This window comes from Monopterus albus, unplaced genomic scaffold (assembly GCF_001952655.1).
Source record: "Monopterus albus unplaced genomic scaffold, M_albus_1.0 scaffold5.1, whole genome shotgun sequence".
In the NCBI taxonomy this organism is placed as follows: domain Eukaryota; kingdom Metazoa; phylum Chordata; class Actinopteri; order Synbranchiformes; family Synbranchidae; genus Monopterus; species Monopterus albus.
In genome coordinates this window covers 293,429-310,853 of record NW_018127885.1, presented here as the reverse complement: position 1 = coordinate 310,853, position 17,425 = coordinate 293,429, and the positions used below count along the sequence as shown (strand labels likewise).

Sequence of the window (17,425 nt, the reverse complement as noted above, 5' to 3'; positions counted from 1 at the left end):
CATAACCATGCTAGTAGATAGCAAATCCTTCACAGGCTGAGATCATCTTGTTCTTAATACCTCAGGTCTTTTTCTACTTAGTTTCACTGACTGAATTGTATTCAGTTTGACCTGCTGTTTTAACTCTGCATCAGGTTTAATTTGTAGCTTAAATTAAACTTTAAATTCAACTTGACTCCTGAGTTTAGCAGACTACTGGGATTTCACTCATTTAAGAACACATTTGCTTTATGAAATGGACAGTAAAATACAATTACAATGTCTAACAGTTCTGAAGGTTTTTTCCCAGAAATGCTCGTAGTTGACTAAGTGGCTAAAGGCGTACTGATGATCCATGATACATCACCTGTTTAACTCGCTGACCAGTGGGACTGTCTGCAATAGTGAACCCAAATCCCTCTGCCCCTTTCACCATTGTAACTGTCAGCAGCTCTGGCCCTTGTGCCGTTGCTCCAGCAACCCCAGCAGTCCCTGAGGCGGCCATGGGCACGCCGTCGTCATGAGGCGTGAGTGCCGAGGCTGAGCCGGGTGTAGTGGGAGGCAAGGATGAGCCATCTAGATGTGTGTCCCCGGGGTGAGGTGCTCCAGCCTGGGCCAGAGCCTGAGGAGGCAGCTGGGAGCTCAGCGACAGGTACTCCAGGTACGGGTCGTAGCTGCTGCGACCATTCACCACCAGGGGGCGATGCTCCAGTCCAATGGGTGTCAGGGAGGTGTTTGCTGCACCACTGGGGTCTTCGGGGTCAAAAGGCAGGGGATAACCTCGACAGAGCACAAGGGTCACGCTCTGACCGATTGGTACCGACTGAAACAGCTTGACAACATCTGCATGTGTGGTGCCGAGCACACAGATGTCGTTAATGTAAACGATGACATCACCTGAAGAAGAAAAGTACACAAGTACACAACAGCTTCAGCCACACTCATACTATTTACAGATGACATGATCTGGTCTCAGTGGTACCAAGCTACAAACACACAACCTGCAGCAACACAGAAGAAACACTGTCCCTCTCATATGTCAGACAGGAATATAATCTCAGTTAACTGCTACTCCAGGCAATCTGAAAGTACATGTGAGACAGGAAGTGAGTGAGAGACAGGGTCAGTGTCTTGGTGCGTGTCTGTGAATATGACATCCACAGAGACCATTTCTTTATGAAAATCTCAAATACAGCAATGGATGTATAAAGGAAAATTAAAGGGGAATTAAAAGGGAATTGTCAAAGCTCAAAAGCTTCCTTTCAAAGGTGCTGATGTCTTTTAATTTCATCAATTTACAACATTTAATATTTGTGGCTGTTGACATTTTACTGCATACCAATCACAACAAGGGGGAACAACTTCACAAATGCGACACTAGACGCACTGTCGTCTCTGTTGTAGTTAGAACGTGTGGAAAGACATGGATTTCAGCTTTAAAGTCAAAGCTCTTTGACAAATGTAACTGCCTCAAACTTTATTTCACACGTCTGGAGCCCCTCTCTGTCACACGTGCAGACGCACAAAATCCCATGAGCATATTCACACATGTGGACACACACCATATGTGTCACATGCACAATCATACAAAATCCCTAAAAGCTATGCTGTGCCACCAATATCGGCCAGCTAATCTCAGCCAGGGTGTGTGACTGTGTGCATGTTTAAGAGTGAATATGTTCGAGCATGTATGTGTGAGAGCAGTTCTGGCAATGTCACAGAGCAGAAAGGAACAAGCTGGAGTGAGAGAAATCAAACCAAAGAGGGAGGAAAAGGCTGACAGACCAGAATAGAGGGATGAAGAGAGAAAAACTAGAGAGGTAGAAAGGAAAAGGGGATGAAAACATACCGAGGCTGAAGCAGAGAACTGTCAGATGACATGATCAGATAAGAAAGCATAACAAAGGGTAAAACCAGAGACACAAAGCAAGAGATGGGGATAAAATAGAAAGAAATGGATTCCAGATAAAAGAGAAACCGATAGGGAGAGGGAGAGACACAAAAGCAGAGGAGGAGGATTCCAAGCTTCGAAATGAGCTCTAAATGAGCAGTTTAGACACCAACCATGCCAGGCATGGGGCCAGCTCACAGGTTCAGAGCAGAGCACACGTAAAGTAATTCCTTCTCTGAGCCTATGGCTACAGTCCACTGTGACTTTATTAACATCTGCTTTTTGAGTTTTGGCTGCTTTTATAAAAGATTTCATTTCAAACTTTGCAAACCAGACGACTCTGAGAATCAGAGTCAGTGGAATACTCTTTAGGTATAAGCTTTCATCTAGAGCTACTTATGTTAAGACAGGAACCTTGTGTCTTACTCAAGAATTGCAAATAAAAATAAAGACATAGCAAGTTCTTACACTGATAATCCAGAGCCATGAAATCGCTCTCTCGCTCTTTTTAACAAACCTCCAACTAAGATTGCAGTGAAATATTTGTATTTCTCCAAATATGAACAGTTGCAACAGGTAAAAGAAATGGAAGAATGTCTGTTACTACTGAGCACGTGGCTCTTTTTGAAGTGTGTGTAGTTTGTATTTGCTGTGTTTTACCACTGCGACAGTGTTTGACTGCACTGTACATATACATGCATTTCATGTGTAGCCAGTAATTCCCTCACTGTGTACCGTTTGTTGGAGATCGTAATTCCCTCACTGTGTACCGTTTGTTAGAGATCTGGATGTAGTTTTCCTTCTCCAAGGTGTTTCTGTAGGCTCCTCTGTGTGCCGTTTGTTCACCAGGCAGTACCAATGCATGAGTTAACACGTGCTTGGAATGGAGCACAAGTCTTGCTCAAGGTTGCACGTGAGATGCTACACTCTGCACACGCCACACGTCTGGTCTGTGCCACTGCGTGCGCGATGTGGACTATCGTGCCTCTAAATCGGATCGGCACAGAATGGGAAATCTCAGAGTGATCGGTTGTCATCGGTCAAGGACGATCACGCTGAAAACTGGCAGTGAGATCTCCGCCGATTGATCGGTGCATCTCTAGTACAGAGATACTGCGCCTACAGTGCTGCTGCCAAAGTAGAAATGAGTTCTAGTAAGGCAGGTACTGTGTGTGCTGGTGGCAGTTTGACCAATCACATCAGTTCCCCTCATTCCCATTAAAAACAGAACATCATAGCACGCTGGCAGAGAACAGAGTGTGTGCCGAGAGGAAACTGAAGTCCTTGTCTGGGACACACAGTGCTACAGACACAAATATAGGGCACCCCAAATAGGCTACCCAATGCCAGTGGTGTCCCCTTTTAAGATGAACTGATATTTCTGGGAACACTGAAACCTCTACCATGAGGCTGTTCACTTCTAGTATGTACCCTGGGAACACTGAAACCTCTACCATGAGGTTGTACATTTCTAGTATGTACCTCAACAGTTCTTGGAGTGTCACAGTAATTTTGTTCACATTATTTTTACCATTTATTTATCATACACAATGATGATTATTATACAGCTTAGACGCAATTCATTAACTGTGGCGGAGTTGTGTTTGTGACAGACTCCAAAACAGCTAGGGCCAAAATGCTGGAAACAAAAATGGACCATAAGGAGAAAAAAAGAGGCCCAAAATTCAAGATTTAATAAAAAAAGAGTGCTACTTTTTTTTTTTACTGAGCAAGTATTGTGCCTTCTTTTGTATGTTACATATGCAGCGAATGGCCAAACAATCATGAACTACAACTGGCAATAGGTTGTGACACCTGTTAATCAAAACATACTGGAATTTAAGCCTTAATCTCTCCTTAATGGAACAATGATGGTACAAATTAACACTAGGGCACGCATTAGAAATTAGATAAAATAAAGACACAAAATTATTATGGAAAATAGCTGAGGAGAACATTGGAAGACTTTTGAAAATGAACTCAGTTACTCACTCAAGGCCATTTATCAAAGACACAAACATAGATAGTGTGTGAATGCAATTTTGTACGTAACCTCTCCAGTGAAAACCATAAACACACACACACTTAGGCTAAGAAACATTCTGCGTTGGTAAACTACACCGCAGAACCACATTAACAGGATACTGACACACTACCGACGCCCCCTCACCTTTCAGATACAAGAAATATTGACCGACTTTACCCAACAGCCAGAAAAAACCTGCTTGAATTAAATTGAAACTATAATACCAAAAGGTGATCCCACTTGATCAGCTCTGGCAGGAAATCCAGATCCATAATGAGGAGGTGTCAGAATAATGAGGCTGCGCTTTAGCATTTCTATAAATGCAACATTACAGTATAAGCAGTGACAGTCTTTTGTTTGTTTAAACCTCAGTTGTCACAATTCTGCATCGGTAAACATTTACCTGTGTCCATCTTTCCATCCTGAGCAGCCGGTCCTTCTGGTATTACACTTTTCACTTGTAAGAACTCATCAGGTTCGTCGCCTCCTATGATAGTGAAGCCAAATCCCATGTTGCTCTTCTGCAGGGCTGTGGACAGGAAGGTGCCTTTCAGCTGGGTTGGGTCCCTTGTAAACAATGGCTTCTCTGCAGGGGCAGAAGGTTTTGAAGTACGATATTTTAGATATCGCCAACATTAGAGAACATTTACATTCAATTTGTCAAGTAATTTTCACATGAAATGATCTTTTCAGTGCTGAATGCTTATAATGTACATTTTTTATGTATGCAAAATCACTAACAAACACATTTTCCTTAATTCCTGATGACTCAGTTTTCACACAGATGGAGCAGTACATTATGTACTGGTCTAGTATTTCGTCATATGCGCGCCTTGATTAGCCCACTAGGGCCCTCAGGGTGAGCATGTACTCTGTCCCCGCACTGCAAGTGATCTCCATTTGACCCTGTACATTGTGACACTGTGCATCATGAAACTGCCCATTCTATGAGATGGGTTAGGAAAGCAATGAATGTACAATTTTCAATATAAAATAACCTGGAAGATTAATTTAAACATCTATCAGCATATAAGCTTTCAGGGACAGGGGCCACTGATGCCCTGAAGACCAAGGCCATGTGCCATGTGTGTCCCTTCTGCAGTCCTGGCATTTTCATATTTGTGCAAGTGAGTGTGTCCGCACGTTTTAACTCAAATATTGCACATACTGTAGTATTTCATGTGTACCTCTGTATATAGTGGGCAGTGGTAGAGCAGAGAGCCCCTGGCTTTGCATCTGTCGCTGCTGCTCCAGGCGTCTCTTGGCTTCCAGGACTGGGTTCTCAAACTGAGTCCTTCGATTGATATGACTGAAAATACAATGCGTCATTATAAAAAAATAATAATTATATTAATATATAATAATAATTCAGTCTTTTTAAAACAACAATGCAGTTCTATCGCCAAAAATATCATTTTTTAATACATACGATACTGAATATTTGAAAATGTTTCACTTAACCATCAACACTAAATACCTAACCATAACCCTTAACCTAAGCCTAAACTAAACCTAATTCTAACCTGAACCCTAAAACCAAGTCTTAACCCTCAAAGTGGTGTGTCACAAAGCAAGGACTGGCCAAAATGCCCTCCCTCTGTAGCCAAAAAAAAAAAGAAAAACGATTTTGGTCCTCACTATATAGTAAGTACAAGAACACGACACGCCCCGCTGCAGTGCCTACTCTTACTCACAGTGTTGCCCTCTTCTACTCACTCGTCTCATTTGCTCCCGTTGAATTTTAAGCTAATGGCAAATCATGGTAAATTGCGAGTTTTGTTATGGTGTTAGCTCTTTAGAGATGACAAGTGCAGAGCCTCCATAGCTGGGTTTGGTTGTCAAAGTCACAGCAGAAGATGGCATTGCTCTATAGTGATGCTGCAGCAGAGATTCAGTTTATAGGAAAATACTTTAAATAGTAAATTAAGTTAGATGCTGTTGTGCTTAACATGCACTACATGTGACAATCTCAGAGGTTCTTGAACATGTGTACTACTTCAAGAAAAGTATTGTTTTCATTAATGAAATAGATATTTGTAATGCCTCCTATAATCATGCAGCTGTTCTTGTCAATGGCTAAGAAAAGAAAAGTCATATCATGTTATACTTATCTTTTAATTAAAATGTAAAACTGTGCACCCTCACTCATGCGTCAGTTTTTCCCCGTGGTATGGGATATCAATATTTTTCAAGCTATTGCATCGAAGTTAGAAATTCCAGTATGTTGACAACACTAATTCTGAATTCTAAATTTTAGTATGAAAACATTTTCAGCTAAATTTACTTATGCACAAAAAGTGAAAGAACTCATTCAGAACAACACCATCTTTCAGCATGTCAAATAATGGATGCTTTTAAAGGCCTTGCATGTGGATGTATGTCCTCACAGGTGATACCCACACACCGGTTTATGGCTTAAACAGATTTTGTTTGACTGACATTGCCACTAGTTTTTTCAGATTTTGTTTGACTGACATTGCCACTGGTTTGTTGCATCTCTTTGTACCATCATTGTTACCTGTACCTCATATTATGTGCAACATAACCTGCAGTGACTTAAACTCCACTGATCACTTTTCAGCATTCGCAGGGTAATCTACACAGGGCAGCATTTCACTTTAAAAGACTAGTCAAATGAGCAGTAAGACATAAACCAATATGAGAATTTAGTCATTAATAATTAATACTGAGATGCTGTAAACCATGGAATGCATTTCCCATTTTACTACAGAGCAGCTGAGTTAACCGAGTCAACAGGGAGACTTACTCTACATAGTAGCTGCCGTAGATGGGGTCGTCTATCTTCTCCCAGCCATAGGGCAGCTCTGAGAGGAAGGAGAAACAGACGAGGGGAAAAGTCAGTTTATGTTGAGAGCAGGAGAAAGAATGTAGAGACACTAAATTGAACCACTGAGGGGAGACAACATGAATCTCAGGGCTCACAGCTAGACGCTCCCAAAGTGCTCCTTTAATAGACAGACTACACTTCGATCTGCAACCGTCGTTTCTTCATGGAGACACGAATCACAACAGACACATCAATAGAGGCAGTGCAGGAGGAAAAGAACATTTAAATCATCTGACACATCACATCCTGCCCTCTCTTTCATTCTCTCGCCTTTGTTGCGTGCACAAATCCTTCGAGGCCAAATACCTTCACCATGCTACTTCATGTTTCTCTCTTTTCCTCCACCCACTCACTCGTTTTTGCCTTGGACGGCTTCCATGGCTGTTGTGTTAATTGTTTCCTCCTCTGGTTCCCTAACTCGTCTCTACATCCATCCCTTTTCTGATTTATCTCTTCACTGTAAAAAAACTGGGTCAAGGCATTGATGAAAAATGTCCACACTCTATGCCATATTCTTCTATTTCACTTCTTGTAATTTTACACTGATAAGCACAAAATCGCACAAAAAGCAAAATTTTACAACAAGAGAACTGACCTACAGTGTTCCTATAAGACTGAGTTAACCAAAGAAAAATACATGAGGCTATTTCAAGCAAACCATATGATAGCAGTAGAATACTAGTGTCATACAGGCAGAACAACATGACAAATGCACTGACAAGTGAATCATCAGGGACTTGCTCTGACCCTAAGCTTATTACTAAAACAGACACACAAACACCAGAAGAGCTCTAGTTGAGGAGGAAAAAAGAAACAAAGTGTGAATATGGTGTGGGTGTGTGTGTGTGTTGGGGGTGATATAACTTGAAATCTATCGGAAGGGTACGTGTGAAATAATTCTGGCCATAAATAACAGCAAATTCCAGTTTCCAGGAAATCTCTTGGAAATTATTAGGGCTGCCCCTTGAAAGTCGACAGTCAAATCATTAGTCGAGAGGTCCGTCAGTCGACTGAGACTCTTCAAGTTGAACCTTTGTTTTTATTGTACTATATTTGATTTCTTTTTTTCCACACAATGTGCATTACAGTAGAAGGTCACCACAGCCCCAAGTCTTCTCCTCATTTTGGTCTGCTCCATGGATGTATAGGGTCTGACAATAAATACTGATGGTTAATGTGGCCGAAATCATCACTGACATTCATGCCAGTTGATTGTTTTGGCTATAACGACTAGGTGAATAGTTGCACTGAAAAGCTGACTGACTGATAAAATTCTTAGTAGGGTACAGCCCATGAAATCACCAGGAAATTACTTTCAAATTGCAGATCCATAAAGCATAGCATTACCAACATTATATTTCTCTAAGAAAGGTACTGAAAACAGTATTGCTTTGGTATATGCACCAAACTAATGTACTAGCAAATGTAAATGTAACGAAAACATTTTAACAATACCCAGCCCAAAACACTACCCAACCTCCTGAAGAGCCACAGACACCCACACAAAGCCCCAGCTCTATTACTTTTACAATTATTTGGTCTGCGTGACACTGATACTGTGGCAATATCCCCTCATGGTATAATGTAATTATGAACAGATTTGCAATCTTGATATCTATAATCCATGAGTGAGCGTGTCTGCATATCTTGGCTGTTGAGAATGCTGACTGTGCAGCCCAAGGTGAAAGGGCCGCTCACCATAATTATCTTCACTCTGCTTTACCCCTTTGCTCAGACACCGGCTCTGCACTGCCATTACCTCGAAAATCTTTTTTATCCTTGAGGTGGAAAAGTCAGATGAATTCACACTTCAAGCCACCTTAAATTCCCTCCCACCCTGTCGATGAGCCACCTTAAATGTCGGCCTAACTCATCCACTAGTCGCTTGCCCTCCCCCCAAACTGAAAGGGAGACAGTTTCCATGGAAACCACCAGTCTTTTATTTTTTCTCACCCGAGCTGAGGGCTGTCTTGTCTCTATTTCCTGCCACTGAAATACACAAAGCCAGATAGAGTGTTTGCATGTGTGTTTTTATAGACTCATATGCGTATATATTTGCGGTGTGTGTGCGTGTTTGCACGGCTGAATGAGTGAAAGCATCATCATCTCTGACACCAAGTCAAACACCTCATCGTGTCTGTGTATAGCATGATCACCAAGGGTGCGTCTGGCTGCTTGTTTATGTGCATCTGTATTGCTGTCTCTCTTGACATAATGTATAATTGTGATTCCTCTGCATTAGATGACTCATCTTCCCTTTCATACTAAATCTTTCTGACCAATAAGCAGCCAAGATACAATGAACTCACCTGACACACAAAAAAAAATAACCATAAAGTCAAAAATAAACAAACCAAATAACAACCTCCACAACTGTGATTTAAAAAAAAAAAACTACCAGGATTCATATTTGCAGTAGTTTCAGACCCCTTCAATTTCCTGACCACAATTTGGAGTGACATAGCAATAACTATGAAAACCTTGACAGACAGAATGACAGATTTTCATTTGTTTAAATGATCAAAAAGTATCGTAATTTACCAAAGACCAAGCTGAAATATTTAAATTAATTTGACAGTCCAACGAACAGTTCAACCCTTAAATAAAAGACTAAAAAGCCCCCAAAAATATTCACACATGAAAAGCTGAATTTGATATTGTACAGTATCTTAAATAAAACTATATATTCTATAGCCATGCTTGCAGGTCTATGAGGCTAGTATGCTAAATGTTGCTAATAAGCACTAAACTCAAAGTGCAACTGAAACTGATGAGAACTTTGATCATAAACCAAAATTTTGAAATGAAATATCTTGATCCAGTGCTGGCATTAGATGAAAAGATGATCACCAAACCCCCTTGCAATTGTTTTTAGTCAGCTAGCATGGCTTAAAATGACCTGGAATATTAATCAATTATATAAAATGGTTTCAGATTAACCTGTTGACTGCCTAATAAATTAATCAACTAACTGTTGCCAATCTAATGAGATGGTTGCTGTTGTGTGCTGTACATTATGTTTGCACTGACATATTAATATATACTGTGCCAGTTTTGATCTAGATCTAGACAGGAAATAAATAAGAGCCATCAAGACAGTGGTGCTGGAGCTTTTTTGTGTGGAGTGTTGTGGGCTTGTCTGTATGTCAGCCCTGTGATGTACTGGATACCTAACCAGGGCGTATGCCACTCTCGCTGGGATAAGCCACCCACAACCTTCAAGGATACTGTAAGTGGGTGATACTACTGGATGGATATCAAAACAGAAGCAAAGAGAGTGAACTGGAAAATTCAGAGTAAAAAGGAGAGAAAACTGGAGGCAGAGAGATGGTTCTGGTCCAGACATGACTGAGGGTAATAACAGTGATGTAACTCAGAAGTAACATTTTAGCATGACTCCATCTCTGTCTGACAGGGATTCGACTCTCCTCATATACAGACCTCTCTCTATCTCCATTTGTATCTTTCAGGGCATCCCTCTGCTCATCACCACTGCCTCAACTCCATCATTTGTCATATTCCTTTTCTTTTTACCATCTCTGCCTAGTCTCATTTCCTATTTCACTCTTCTCTGTATTTTCTCTGTTGGTTACTGACAGGGTTTCAGCATTGTTCCACCTGCCTCAGTGGGAATTTTCGCTTCTAAATGAACACAAGCAGCATATTTTTGTCAACAGCACTGAGATGGCTTTGAAACCGAGGTTGAAATTGAGTGCATATCAAACACTTGCCATGATTTGAAACTTGCCCCACTCTGTTCTTGCCTCCTCTGAGCGAAAGAAGAGATATGGACTTGTCTTACGTAACAACACACTTGCCTAACAATAAAACTTCAAGCAAACCAGAAGTGTGGTGACAAGCCTTTGAACTTGGAGAGTCAGCCTCAGCATATAGATACAACACAATACACACAAAAGTTGTGCTAACACATCAACACAAAGAAGCAACTCCTCAAATTCAACTAAAACGCAGCAAGGAAGCAAAAGAAGCCTGAGGGAGGGGAAAGGGAATAGTGAATGAAGAGATGAAACGCTAAAGGAAAGTGGAGCAACAAAACCAGACATGTACATGAGATGCAAGTGAAAGAGAATAACAAGAGGGAAGATGCAAAACCAGCATTGATAAAAGTGTGTCTGAATGTTTGTCTCCTTCCTGCCTAAGGCTCTGAGATGCTGGGAAATTCTTCAGGCAGATGGGCAGTTAGAAACGGCACCACCTCTTCCTGCTGTTCCCTGCCCACATTTATTGTTTTATTCACCCCTCTGCCAGAATCCGACATCCTTCCATGATTCAAAAACTATGTCCATTAATATGAGCAAAAATAGATCATTTCCATTGAATCCTCACTTAGTGCACAGCGAGCACTCAAAAGTGTGCAAACAGGCAGTGATTTAGAGATACAGGATGATCCCAAAAAAAAATAAAATAAAATAAAAGACAAGATAAAAACATGAGTAATGTAAAGAGCAGCATGCTGGGTTAAACTACTTCACAGTAAATCCTTCTGTTCTCCATGTGGTTGCTGAGACGTTTATAGTGAAAAACAATTCCTGGTATCTAAACCTATTTTTGGAAGACATCAATTCAAAGGTGCTGTAACAGGATGATGTGTCATCTAGGAACAGCCTCAGATTCAGAACCCAGTGGCAATCACTTAGGCATAAACCTCCTTTAACCAGCTCTTCCTCAAAGAAAACAGCAGGGAGACCAAAAAACACACAGGTCACGCATCTCACTTTCTTCAGAAAGAAAGATTACATTAGGTCAAATCTGGACTAGCAAACAGGTAACAGTCCAGGGATGATCCAAATACTTTTTATGAAGTCAGAAGAATTTTGTACAAACATTTGTTTTCCCCAGAGGATGAAGCCTACTGATTCCAGTGACCCCTGAACTTTTCCTTTAGATGGATTACAAGAAACCTTGGGACAGACATTCATATCCTAATTTGTAAGAACTGTTAATTCCTGGACTTTGCCCTTCAGTTTTATGGTTGAGTCCTTTCAGCTTTTCATCAACAGGTAGTGTCATTCAACATACTACAAACAAATTGGTTACCTGTAAACAGAGACGTCCTCAGATTTGCCTCTTTGAAAACCTCACAAGGCTCCTGACAACATTCAGTTCCTGTTTTAGACCACACACACAAACACACACACACACACACACCATGGCAGAATGAAGGATGGGAACAAAGGACTTTGAGTCATTTTGTCTGTGTAGCTGCTACCTAAAGTCTCACAAATTCTAGTTCAGTCTCCATGTCGTGACCTGATACCCCATAGTAGTAAAGAACTCCAATGCCATCTAAATCCTTCAATACATTTAGTATTGTTTAAATAGCTGTGATCAGAGACCAAGCTAAACAGCAAGTTGCTGCAATAATACACAAAGTAAGTGATCACAGAGCATTGCAGCTGACAGAAACTTGGCTTCTGAACATCTCTGGTGTTTGAGAAACTGATTTTTCCCTGGCAAGATGAAGTATACTGGCCATGTATGTGAAAAAGGTTTGTGAACTAACAAAAGTATTTTGTGTGTGTGTGGCCTGGTATCACGTTGTGGGGACATAAATATGTTTACACAGTTTTACTGTGGGGACTCGACATCCTTATGGAGGGGAAAAGCAAATCCCCAAAAAAGTAAATCATTACATTTTAGAGTGATGCCTTGGTTTAAACTTAGGGTGAGGGCTAGGCAAGTAGTGGTTATGGTTAAGGTTAGGGTAAGTCTCCAGGAAATGAATATATGTCACTATAATGTCAACTTAAGTGATGGAAACAAAACATGTGTACTGTACTGTGTGTGTGTGTGTGTGTGTGTGTGTGTGTGTGTGTGTGTAGTGAGAGCTGGTCTGTGCAAAGCAGAGCATTGTTATTAGAGCTCCTGTCACAGTTTGTCCCTTCACTGGGCAGAGGAAGAGAGGGAGGGACAGAATGAAGGTGGAAGAGGAAAAAAAGAGAAATAGGAGGAAAATTGAAGAGCAGGAGATTGAAAGTAGAGAGAGAGGGACGAGGGATGAGGGAGAACTGCAGAGGAGAGAATGGAGGAGGGAGAAAATTGAAGAGATGGAGACCAGTTAAGAGGTAGAGGAGGTATTGATTCAGATCTCGCTCCTGTGAATCACATCATAACCTCATTCACTGAGCAAAGGCTGTGACAGGAGCAGGGATGTAAGATCACCTCATTGTTGTATATCTGATCCCACCAGAAACTTTTATTTACATGACAGACATCAGTACTGGATGTTTTTTTCGCAGTGACTGCATGCTGTTAGAGCAGACACACACCAAGCCGACGTGAAAGAAGTGATGAATGCTGACTGTTGCATTACCTCATGTTGACTTTTTCTGGGCCAGTCAGGTTGAAAAAAAAAAATGACACCTGAACCCAGACTACAGCCAATGGCCAACTACCATGTACGTTCTGCACATGCACGACAGAAATAACTTCCCCTACCAGCAGGTGGTGGTATCTGTATTCACCATTCAGAAAGGGAAAGAAAAAGAGCTAGACTGCAGAAGTATAAGCTATAAGCAAAGAACCTCTTGCTGCTGTTTATAGCTGCTTCAAATCAAGAATATGTTTGATAAGAAGTTACAAATGACTGCCGTTCTCTGCCCTTGGTCTTTTGGTTGTGGAAGAAGAAAGGAGGTCGTGGAGGTGAAAAACAAAAGAAACTGCACTATATGGGTGAAATCATGGATACTACAGCGACAGGCTGAAGGGGCTTTCCTGAACCGTTCTCTTCTCATGTATTGATTAGCTAAGTCTTCAAACTACAAAATATAAAGACAAGGCTGTTGACACTTTATATTTGCTTGTCAACAAATCCCACAAAAACACCAAAAACAAATATTGGATTGATTCCGTTTGAATAACCGAAGCCAGCCTGTTGGTTTTGGTCTGCTTTGGGCTTTGCTGACAATTATACAAATGTTTGATGCCAGTTTTATCTTTTCACACAACAAACGAAGTTTTATGCTGCAGTGATGAGGTCTGAACACACGGTTACAGGTAGAGTTCTTCTGTATATTGATATTTTTCAACAAAGTCCTACTCTAATTTTAATTAATTGCATTTGTTCATGAGGCATAAAAAAAGAACACTGAATAAAATTATCATATTCCTCTCTGTACATCTTGTGAGTAATCCCAACAACAAATCTAGAGAGGTCAAATGTATCAGTTTTACAGTTTCTGTATTTAATAATTACCTTTCATATACAAGTCAGATAAAGACAAACAACTCAAACAGCTGGGTATTTTTGTGCTCTTTCTCAAGGAGGTAAAAAAACACTGGTACACAGACAGGAACACACTGTGTAGGCACACAAACAGCCAGAAATACAAGGAACGCTGAAAGGAGCTAGACTCATATGAAGACAAACTAAAGCTTACAAAATAAAAGAGCAAACAGATAAACAGGCAGCTCATACTCACCGTCTTCCCTGCATTCTTCTGGTGGCTTCGCTTTTTTTGCAAGCCGAGGATCCAGCCATGATGTGGTTTTGGTGTTGTGACTGGAGAAGAAGAAACAGAGGTGTAGAAAGAGGAGAGAAGAAAGGTGAAACAGAGGCCAGAAAGAGACCGACAGAGAGGGGTGCAAAGTAACACTCATGACCCGTATGCAAGTGTGTGTGTGCGTGCATTATATGTGTGTGTACATGTCACAGTGTGGACAAACCTTTTGTTCAATGCCATCAATGTGAGGACATTTTAGTCAGTTCACAACTTCAAAGAGCTGTTGGAGAGTTAAGATTTGGTTTTAGGGTTAAGGGTAGAAGTAGGCTAGGGTTAGGCATGTAGCTGTGATGGTCAGGGTTAGGGGCTAGCAAATCCATTGTGTCAGTGAGAGTCCTCAACTGTGTGCGCTGTGTGTGTCGAGACAAAGAGAAACGAGAGGATTTTTAAGGTAAACTAAATGGCTATTAATCCACTAATTAGCCCTCAGCTAATAATTAAAGGGGGTGAGAGGAGAGGGCAAAGGTTTGCCAAGGTGTGCACGTGTGTGTCCTGTGTGTCTGATTAACCATATTACATCAATTATTCAACACAGAGGCCAGCACTACATGCATACCCAGCCTTACATAAACCATGGTTTTAAAGACAAGAGGGTGAACTGTGTGAGGTACATTACATTTGTTTTTCAGCATTTTTACTTCTTGTCAATGTTTTTCCATTAGGTCATGAACTTGAACTTAACACCTGTAAGGCAGCTACAGAGAGACTTGAATGAACATGCTTTTTTGTTGTAAAATCCTTATATGGGGATATCAAAAACAAAATAACATAATATTCATATAGCTTCTTTTTCTCTTACTCTATAAAGTAGACCTCCCCCTTCTCAGTGTAGGCCATTTCCCAGTTGTCAGGCAATGGACCCAGCTCTTCCTCATCTGCGTCTGGGATTTTGGTGGGGGATTTAGAGGGAGATTTTGGGACTTCCTCTTCTTCGGCAGGAAGCTCAGTAGAGGCTGGGGCCTGGCTGGACAACTCAACAGCAACCTCCCCAGAGGCATCTGTGCTCTTGTCCTCATGTTCACTGGACTCTGTGGAGAGCACACACACACACACACACACACACACACACACACACACACAGTTATTCTCACACAAACAGACCTGGATGCACATGACACACAGCATACACGATGAGTCAGAGCCAAGCCACTGCAGAGCTATGAACCCCTAGGAAAGAGAGAGAGACAGAGAAATGGGGTCTGAGGACAATGAGCATGAGCAGAAATCAACATGGGGATGTCAACGACGGAGAAACATGGAAAGACAGAGACTTTAGGCATCAAAGACTGAATCAAAATACAGCCAAAGGGTTTTAGAGTGACAAGAAAAGCTGGTGGCATCCAAGTAAATGAGTGAGGAGCATGAAAACCAAAATGCATGTAATGTTTGTGTATGTATCTATGCATGTAAATTTAAAAGGTGGAACCAAAGTAGTAAAATGAGAAACAAGTGGACTAAAAAGGTCTGCAAATTTGCTTTTAATGTCACAACTCTTACAGAAAAGCAAGATGGGAGACTGTCAGTGTTAGAGGAGTTCAGGGTCCATAACTTTATCCAGACCTGCTGATGGGCACCAAACTGTGTTGAAGGTTTCACCAAAGCCAGTTCTGAATGTATGTTTTTTCACCAGGTGTAGTAAAAATGTAATTTTTTTCCAAACAAATTTAGACAGGCAAGCAAATTTTCATTTCTTTTAGATAAGCCTTTTTTCCTGTGACTAACCAAAACTTCTTATTCTTGTGTTAATCTTTTATGCAGTATCAGCAGTGTGCAAAATACAGGGAGCCTGATTTACAGCTTGGATCCCCTGAAAATCTCAAAATTACATTTCAGGGGAGTCTCAGAAATGCACCAAATTATTTTCTAATTTATCTATAGGATGCAATTTATTTGCATGTAACTTTATAAATGGCTAATTGTTTTTAAAATAATAAAATAAAAGATATATTGTATGCACCATGTTTACGGTGTTGTACCAAAACTGATCTAGAAACTGATTATGGTCTGCTACATGCTGTTGAAGGCTGTTAAAGGACATTATTCTTTAAATCTTTCCACCTACAGCTGCTTTTGTCAGAATCAAAGCATCATAAAATACAAAAATAGACACGATGTATATCACTGTGGGAGTAGCAAAAGTATGTCTTTATGAAACCTGACTGAGTGTCACTGAATGAGTGACAGCAGAGAACAGTGAGGCTGGACTGACTTTACCCGCTGTCAGTAACGTCTAACATCACTGACTGGGACATCTGCAGGGTATCCGTTATTTACTCTTGAGCTGCTTTTATGTGTTATTTTGTTCATTGTTCACTATTTTGTGTATTTGGTGTCAGCTGGAGTGCACGTCCTCTACACAACAGTATTTACCCCCACCAAACACACACACACGTCTTTATGCCTCTGTGTGGCCCACGTTCTGTGACCTCTTTGTGAGGGCCACCACTTCTACTATAGCTACAATGGTGCAAAACACAAATCTATCATGAGGTGGCAATAGAGAATCAAAATGTCACTTCAGAATTCAGAAAACTCAAAATAAAAAAAATCTTTTTCTTCTACACGTGTGAGAACCGGAGCCTCTTGCCAAGCAGATTAGGTGAACTGGACCTTCTGTCACAAAGCACCAAAACAATGCATGTTATATCACCAGATTTTAGCAGATCTTTCTTAACTGTCCCATCTTACTTTCCTGGTTAACCCAAACCACAGCATTACAGAGATGGAAGAATGTGGTTTTTAATTTTGCCAGTGTAAAGTGTATTTAACCCTTGTGTGGCCTTCACCCATCATGTCTCAAAAAAGGAAATTGTTGTAGTTGATTTTTAATTTATGTTGTGCAAATAAAGCCAGTTATGACTAATTTCATGTGCTAAATTGTTTATCAAGTTTATATCAATGGAGTGGGTGAATTAAAAAAGGTAAATCAAGATTAGAGGACTTTGACAAACATTGCTTTCAGTGTTACTGGTGTTAAGCAAACTTAGCAAGTGACATGTAAGATTGAAAAAACCTAAAGTTTAGATGTCTGCAAAACTACCCAGTTTTAAATGCAGAGATGCATACCATATACCATTTTTATAATACATTTTTTAATAGATGTAAATACAATCAAATTTAACCCTTGTGTTGCATCCAGGTCAAATTGACCCTTTTTT

The 17,425-nt window shown here is 40.7% G+C and overlaps 1 protein-coding gene across 9 annotated transcripts in view; it reads right to left on the bottom strand.

The window, feature by feature from the left end:
• Positions 1-17,425, bottom strand: part of magi2b (membrane associated guanylate kinase, WW and PDZ domain containing 2b) — a 93,846-nt gene that overhangs the window by 16,744 nt on the left and 59,677 nt on the right. For 7 of the 9 annotated variants that reach the window (XM_020614054.1, XM_020614060.1, XM_020614004.1 and 4 more), the window contains exons 5-11: positions 15,067-15,295; positions 14,187-14,266; positions 11,803-11,871; positions 6,664-6,721; positions 5,084-5,205; positions 4,300-4,482; positions 347-876 (exon numbers count right to left, since the gene is read on the bottom strand). In XM_020614054.1, the coding sequence (XP_020469710.1) occupies positions 347-876; positions 4,300-4,482; positions 5,084-5,205; positions 6,664-6,721; positions 11,803-11,871; positions 14,187-14,266; positions 15,067-15,295 (1,271 nt within the window). The remainder of the gene's footprint in view (positions 1-346; positions 877-4,299; positions 4,483-5,083; positions 5,206-6,663; positions 6,722-11,802; positions 11,872-14,186; positions 14,267-15,066; positions 15,296-17,425) is intronic. The other 2 variants (XM_020614019.1, XM_020614068.1) reach the window with 1 other exon arrangement.